We start from the raw sequence: 8,379 nt of genomic DNA, 5'->3' as shown, positions 1-8,379 counted from the left end.
AGACTTGCTTTCTTCATGAACCTAGTATTTATCACTATGGGAACAAAAAAGATAAAAAGCAACATCTTAACCTTCTTTATCTTAAATGTGCCAGGGCTGGCTGACCAGCCAGGGAAAGAAACAGAACCAGTGATGCCCATGCCACATGCACTCGCCCTTGGTACGCTACCAGTATACCTCTGCAGCCAAAGATTACAGGCCCAGCCATGAAGCTAGAAGGACTGCTTAGTTTTGAAGGGCATTTCTTTAGCCTTTCTTTAATATAATTTCTAGTTTAAATTGTGACCAAAGTGGATGGCTCATATGAGTAAGAGTTTGCAATGTGTCCTTTACTTACTGTGCTACCGATGCGGTATTATGCAGACACCCAGAAATTAGAATGGAAATACAGGGTTCCATCAGCCTTGAAAGCTTAGAGTCTTAGTCTTCTTTTTTTAGCTGCTTACTTCCTGTTGCACACAAGTGAACCCAATTATCTACCAAGTAATTTTTCAAATGTTAATTCATTTTAAAAATTTGGAGTCATTTGGCAACAAATCTCCCCTAGTTATACCTGGATACCCTTAATTGATTTTGGGTGGAGAAAGAATACATTTGAACACAAAATAATCTAATTTCAGACAAAAATCAATTTATTTTTATCATGTTAGTTTTCAAGCTGCATAGCAATTTAAAGTCTTTGAAACATTTTCTTACAGTTACTTAAAGAAAATGTTATCAATTTGCATTAAAATTAAATATTGTGTTTTTCATTTTGTGGAACTATTGAAAAGTCCAGAATTGAATTTTCTGAAAGATACAGAGATTGCCCATAGTTTCCATAAAGACTCATCTGGCAGTAAAATCTTTGTCAATTTTTGGTTGCATTTTCCTAGACTGATATTTTAGCACTATATGTGGACTGCAATGACATGTTGACTTTCAAATACTAAAATTTAAATAGGAGGCCAAAAGCAATTATGAGAAGTGTATAATCCATAAAACTTTATTCACAATTAGTAGAGATGGTAGAATACTACTCAATCAAATTGTAATCAAAGTATTCCACTATTAACTATCAAGGTATTTGAAAATGTCAGCTTTATTGCTGAGCAAATTTAATCCCTAATGGCCAAATTCTACTTTTCATATTCACATTCAATACAACCAACTGCCATATTAGCTCCCCTACTATGACCAAACCAGTGCTAAAATAAATTATTAAAACTAAAAATAGTGAGAATTCTTCTTTTTTTTAGGTGACAGTTTGGAAAACTCCTTCAGCTTAGTTTTCTAAAAATCTATTTTATTTTGTGCTAGATCAGCTTTACAAAAAAACAAACCCACAAAAATATTTATGAAGGTTGTTCCAGACAGTGTTAAAGCTATTCCCAGAACCAAAGAGCATACGATGGAACTTTTTTGCCTTTTTTCTTTTCTCTGTACAGACTGTGAAGTGATGGGTATCTAAACTGTGCGCCTACCAGTGATCCTGCAGTACTAATTTAATTTCTCTGAGATGCCTAGTATTTTGCACTTTAACACTGCCTCCAACTGCTCAAGATAGGAAAACCAGTTGTGCAAATTTCTTGCAAGGCAAAAGGTAATCTGGTTTCCTGAAGCAGTGAAAAAAAGGCCCTTGAGGCAGATCTATATTATATTTTCAAAATGAAGTGCTCATTGGTTTTCAGTATTATTTTGCATTCTGGGTTGACAGTAGGATAAGTTATTGGAAAACTATTCAACCTCTTCAAGTGTCTGTGCTAACTATGCAATACATGTTCATGTGAGTACAACAAAAATGAGAGGTTGTATGAGAATCACTTAAAGGACAGCAAAAAGTTTTATGTTCATCATTGTAATTTTTGTGTGGTAGCAGAGCACTGAATAAGCCTTTCAAAATGATGTTTTTTAGCAAAATGCTTGATTAGCGCTTTTAATAATACAAGTCAAAAAAAACCATTTAAAATAGTGGTGAAAACTCTGCTCACTATGAAAGAGAGGGTTATGATGATAATGCTTTAAATGATGTAAAATCCTCTGATCCATTACGTATTACAAGAGATATCAACAAAGGACACTATCTAAACCGTATTTTATCTTTGGAAACTAATGTCCTGAAACTGCCAAGATCTGAATTACTTCTACAATACCGCTTAGATGAATAAGAACTATTCATGGAATTGTCAAGAGAAAATAATGTCAAATTGATCTAATTTCCTTCCACAACGTGGTTACAAGCCTTGTAGGTGGGAGAGAAGTAGACAATGTGTATCTTAAAGCTTTAAACAAATCTCACACAACGTAAGGAACAGAAACGTGGTTTTGATGAAACTTCCACGGAGTGAGTGTAAACTGGCTGCAAACCCAAAAGTATAACCAGAACAATTATCCGTGCTTCAGTATTACTAAAAAACCCACAACCAAGTGGCACCTGTCCTGGCTACAGGTCTCTTTGTTCTTTTAACTAATGACCCAAACGATGAAATGGAATATATTCATTATATTTGCAGAGGACACAAACCAAGGAGAGACCAAGCCCTTGACCAACCGTTTTGCAGGCCAAGATGAGAAGTCAAAAGACACCGACGAGCTGAAGGAGATTCAGCAGGACACAAGGACAATGCTATGAGGAATAACCCCCAACCAACGTGTAACGCGTATGGCGATCCGGTATTTTACCCTTGGGCCCAGTTTGCTTACAGACAGCGGCAAGGAGCTGCTTTTTTTTTTTTGTGCTGCTGCTTCACAGTGCCACCGCTCGGCACTTTATCCGGGAAGGCCTCGGTCCGTTCCACCAAGGTCGGGAGCCGCGGCAGTTCCCTCTCAGCGCAAAATCCGTTTCCAGCAAGCTCTCCGCTCTCTCCGGGGCTTGCTGGGTCCGCTCAGCCCCAACCCCGCCACCAGTGGTCCTGGCCTCCCGGGCTGTGCAGGGGCCGAGGCACCGGCCCAGCGGGGAGAGGAGAGGCCCGGCGCGGCGGAGGGGGCGGGCCGAGCCACGGCGCGGCGAGACGGCGCCATCTCAGCGCGCCCGGGGCGGGGGAGGCGGCGGGCATGGGGGCTCCCGCCTGGCGCTGGGTGCTGCGAGCCACCCGCCTCCCCCTGAGCGGCGGGAGGGCTCCAACGGCGCCGCGCCGCGATCCGGGCTGCGGCTCCGCCGCTCCGTTTGCCGACTCCGCCGTGAGTGAAGCGTGAGCGCTGCGGCGTGCGCCGGGTCCGCCCCGGGACGGGAGGCGAGCGGGACGGCCGTGCCCGCCGGCCGTGGAGGGTCGGGCTGCCTGTGTGCTCGGCCGGGAGCTGCCGGGGAGTGGGAGGCAGGAGGGCCGCCGTGTCGTGGGGCAGGTCGAGTGCCGTGGCGGGCTGTGCCCTGGCGCAGCCGGTTCAGCTCTGCCCTGAGATCGCTCCAGCGTGTTAGCGGCGCGGTCTGGGGGGCCGGCCGGACCGGGCAGAGGAGAGTGAGTCTTTGCCCAGTTTTTTTGCCTGGACCTTGGTCCGTTCTGTGGAAGTAGCCAGCGGTCGCTCACCGCCCGAGGCGGTGAAATCGGGCCACAGGGTGGGACGCTGCCTGTGGAGATGCGGGGTCCTGTCTGGTAGTCCATCCGTCCATGCTGCTGCGGAGGGCTCACAGGGCGCCGAAAAGCCGCGGTGTGCCCCATTTTCTGACACAGCGGCGAAGCAGGACGTGCTCCAGCGAGCCGGCACTCGGGCCGCTGCCCCTGACGGGACTGGGGCGGACACGGCCCCTCCGGAAAGCGGGCTGTGCTGCGCCGGCACCGCGGGTTTCTCGTCCTTTGCTGCTGGCTGTGTTTGTTTTGCCTGAAGCAACTGTAACGCAAAACACCGCTCGGTCTCGCCTGTGTTTTAAAGCTTCCAGCCTTTTAAGTGGTGTTTTGGTTTATTTTAACATAAGCCTTCATGCTTTTTTTTTTTTTAAGTGTTAAGATCGATCATATTTAACTGTTTCGCAAAACAAAATGCCCACTGGGGTTATTTTTAAGTAGGCTCCATTCCTGCCTGCCTGTGAAGCAGGCTCCCTTTGGGAGAGCCTAGGTGCAAAACGTTTTTTTTGGACCAGTAGTGAAAATTTCTCAGCGTGCAGGTGGGTTCTTCCCTGTCGGCTTTCTCTGCAAAAACTCCCGGTTGGTGCATACACGTTTACACGCTTTCTGTTTTTGATAGTCCTCAGGCTCCAGGGATGAGGCTCTAAGGGACAAACGCGCCCGGCTCCTGTCACGAGGGCTGCCGAAACAGAAGCCCATAGCAGGAGTTAAGCAGGTGGTGGTCGTGGCTTCTGGAAAAGGGGGAGTTGGAAAATCGACAACAGCAGGTAAGTGGTGGTTTTTTTTTGTTGGTTTTTTTTTTTATTGCTTACTTTGCACATTTTGTAATACTTTCTAAGGAATATTTGGGCACTTATGTCATTACCTTGTAATCGAGTCCTGCTAAGACAGTCCTCATCTCTGTCAAGTCTCATTACAGCCGTTGAGAATCTAGGTGAGTACAGAGATCTTGGCTTTAAATAAAGTGCAAATTGAGCAGACGGCTTTGAAATAGTGTCTTCATAATAATGCAGTGCTGTCCTGGGACAGTCTGCTATGTTAAGAGGAGGTGTAAGCTGGGGTGGAGGGGATCATATGCTGGTGCAGTAGTCCTGTTCCTCCTTCCCTAGCAGCATAGGTGTGCCTGTACAGTGCTCTTGTTTGTGATGTTGGCATAGTCATGTGCTCTGTAGAGGATACTAATATTTAGCAGGTTTCAAAAACAGATCTCTGTCCAATTTTCTCAACTACTTGTATAGAAAAGATAAAATAGTACTTATAAACCACAAAAATTGATCAGAGCCTTGTGAGGCACCTTGAACTCTTCTTCAGCTCCACCATTAGGTTTTGAATTATTTTTTTCTAACTGTGCAGTTCCTAGGTAGTAGAACAAGATAGTACATGGGTTACCAGTACTGCAGAAATTTACTTGATCTTAAACAAAGATGTTTCTGAAAGTAAACCTCTTCACAAACATCTCTGTAAAGTGTTAGAAATTTGTTTAAAAGTCTCTTCCTTCATCTAGATGTACCTTTTTGTTGATGGTTATAGTTCATAGGCTGGTTGTGTCAGGTTACTGAAAATATCAAATATCTGTTTGTAAATCAACAGGTATCTGAACATAATTTGAACAGTAAATTCAGATTATCCTCCTCATGTCTGCAAATAAATGTGCTAATAAAAGTAACACTAACTGGCATCTGTATGTAATTTGTACATAAATTATGACACATGTCTAGATAACACTTAAAGAGCTGGAAGTTCATACCCATGCATTTAAAAATAAAAAGTCAGGGTTCAACAAACATTAAATAGATACGTGAAATGTAAACAAACCATTCAGATGTCACTGTGACGCGCGGATCAAACTCTACAACTCGGAAAGAGTTATAAAGCAGGCATGTTTATTCGGCGCCGGGTGCATGGGGGATCACTCCTTCAAAAGCAGGCACACTGACAGCACATTTTACCAAAAAATGTATATGGTGCAGGTATACATATTCATAGGATTGCACAATACAGACATACATATGCGTAAGTGAGGCGGGGTTATTAAAAAAAACACTTGCGTTAGCATTTCAGATCTGTCTCTGGTGGTCGTTTACTTCTTCAGGGGTCTTATCTTCCTCTAGATGAACTTCAGTCATTCACCCATGCTCTCCTTTCATTTGGTGATTTCAGCAGTTTCCCAACTTCTGACCGAATTTGCGGTGGAACTAACATTCCGTCCTTTGCTAGACGTATTAGTCCTTGACAGATACCAGTTTCTTGAAACATACTAGTTCCTGATAAGCTTAAGTGAGTTTCAAGGCAAACAGGTTTGTTAGGCATTCTCTAGCAGACAGTTAGTCTCCTAAATCAAGCAATATTTAGCAGACCGTTAATTCCCTGTATCAACTGTATTGGACAGCCTTTTGTTAATGAATGAATTCATTTATAATATTGAGAAGAAAAGGAAATATAGATTTTTGTTAAAATGAGAATAAATTTCGTCGTTCAGATGAGCAATTGAAGATCAGATAACTCATATGAGCAAAAGTATTGCATGGCGTAATTGCTGGATTATGTACGTAAAATTATGTGCTTTGTAATGGGGGTTTATGTGGAACGTATTTGGTGGCAACTCCACTGACTCATTTTGAGAGCAGGAATTGAAAAGGAAGGAGGGTGGTATGCACCTAAAGCACCACAGCAAATATAATTACTCTTATTGTCTGCATCTTTCTGAAGAACTGTCAAGGCTCTTTGTATTCTTTTCCCTGGTGTGTTTATATTTCAGTTGCTTTAGATCTCCATTTCAGGACAAGTGGATATGCATTCTGGTCAAGTTTGTCAGGGCTATTCCTTAACCTGTCTCTATTTCTGTTGAGTAACTCTTTCTGTTTGTTGCATGTAGCTTTCATGTTGTGTTATCATTGCTTCTAGCACTGTTTAGTCTTCTGAAATCAATGTAACAAATGATTAAAAGAACAAATGGTGTTATAGAAAAAATATTTTTCAATGCATGTTTGAATACTTTGCTCTTTTTTTGGTTGTTTTTGTTTGCCTAGTGTCTTGGTTTGTTTGTTTCCTTTTTTGTGCGAAGTTTCTGTCTTCTACCAGCATTCTGCTATATTTACTCTATCTGTCCAAAAGTGTGTGGTTTTGGGTTTTTTTTAAATTTTTTTTTCTCTTCTGTCTTTTCTTTTACATTACCTGAAGATGAGAGTACTGTAGAAAATTGATCCTGGCATTAGAAGAGTTCAAAGTGTGGTCTTGAAAAAAGTTTCTAATTTATTGAAATTCTTATTTTTAGCTGTGGAAGTATAATAAAATTAATGACTGGTGTTCTTACTCACTTTTGTTAATCCTGCAGTTTGGGGAAAATAAAACTACTGATACTACCAACTACCTTGGCTTTGAGAGATTTTTAGTAAAGACTAATGGGCTGAGATTTTTCATTATTATTCAAGAGAGCTGCTAAACTCAATGGATGGTCAAGTGTATCTCAGTCATATTAACTGTGTTTAATTTTTTTTTCTTTTGTATGCTTTTATTCTGCATGTAAGATGTACTATTATTGAAACTCAGTCTCTCAAGGTAGGAGCAAAAATCTTGAATCCAGTTCACCCGACCGACTCAGACACAGGTCTGGGCCTTGGCAAAGGTGATACTAGTATTTGTTCATGGTTCTTTTCCAGGATCAATGTGTTTTTTGATTCTGGGCTTTCTCTACATGCTAAAATATTCTTATAAATAGTCATAAACCAGTTACTCTTTCTAAACGCCACATTGAGATGTCAGTGTTGAAAGTTAGCTTTCAGAGAGTTCATCTTAGTTGTCTGTAGGTATTTTATTGATCATGTAGATTAACCATGTCACCAATATAGATGCACTCAACTGGCTCTGTACGTGTCTGATTTTGGGTTGAGAAATTTTGTTTGTATTGTTAGCTTAATATTCTGAGAATTCAACTGTGGACCATTTTAGATTTGGAAGTTACAAGGTCCAGACTAGTAAACCTTCTCAGACTTGTGCTGATTTCAAGAAAAAAAAAATAACTCTGATGTTCTTGTACATCATTCTTGATATTATTTGGCTGGTTTAGCATGGGAAGAGATATCATGGTGGCTTTTCATGGAGCCTGCTGTGAAGTTTTTTTTTTTTTTTAAAAAAAGGAAGTTATATTGAACTTCTGGAATGTATCTGCCCTTCTCTCCTGCAGTCCTGTTAGAGCCAACGTGAATGTTTAGGGTCAGGTTAAATGCTGTGCTGCATCTCTATACCCTCTTGGAACTGATGGTAATAAGAAGACAATGGTATGCAAGAGTCAGCTGGGATTCAGCAGAGAACATGAGGTGTCCAGCTAGATATCCAGCTGAAAAACTCAGGTTTTCCCACTGTCTCCCTTTTTTCTGTGCAATAGTCAAATATCCTTTATTGAAGAAGCATTGCGGATCATATTTTAATTTTCACACATAGTAATTGTATAGGAAGAAGATAGGTGTATAAAGTGGTTTGAAGACAGTGTGTGGAGTAACTTGCTGCTTCCTTTGTACCTCTTCAGACACGAGCTGCAGTTGATTTTTTTTTTTTTTTTTTTTTAATTTATCATTGATTTGCTTGGTTTTTTTTTCTCCTTATCTGTGATTTGTAGATTGGTCTCCAGGTTCCAGAGCATGAATCTTCCTCTGATGGGTTCAGGGAACAGTTAATCAAGCATCTGTTTAAATAGCAAACTGGAGAATAAAATCTATGTGCTTTGTCAGTTTAGGAGTAAACAGAGGCTGTGTGCTTTTTAGGGAGAGCTGTGCAGTTTTCCTTGTTAACCTCCTCACTATTTTGTTTAAAGGAACTTATCTTTCTCAATACTAAATTCTTT

General features: G+C 41.4%; 1 protein-coding gene across 1 annotated transcript in view; it reads left to right on the top strand.

The window, feature by feature from the left end:
• The first annotated feature begins 2,991 nt into the window (after window positions 1–2,991).
• Window positions 2,992–8,379, top strand: part of NUBPL (NUBP iron-sulfur cluster assembly factor, mitochondrial) — a 93,603-nt gene continuing 88,215 nt past the window's right edge. The window contains exons 1-2 of the mRNA XM_086750056.1: window positions 2,992–3,159; window positions 4,159–4,306. Of these exons, the coding sequence (XP_086606182.1) occupies window positions 3,034–3,159; window positions 4,159–4,306 (274 nt within the window). The 5' untranslated portion in view covers window positions 2,992–3,033. The remainder of the gene's footprint in view (window positions 3,160–4,158; window positions 4,307–8,379) is intronic.

Source organism: Chlamydotis macqueenii, chromosome 5 (assembly GCF_036417535.1).
Source record: "Chlamydotis macqueenii isolate bChlMac1 chromosome 5, bChlMac1.mat, whole genome shotgun sequence".
NCBI lineage: Eukaryota > Metazoa > Chordata > Aves > Otidiformes > Otididae > Chlamydotis > Chlamydotis macqueenii.
This window is presented reverse-complemented; position numbering and strand designations above follow the sequence as displayed.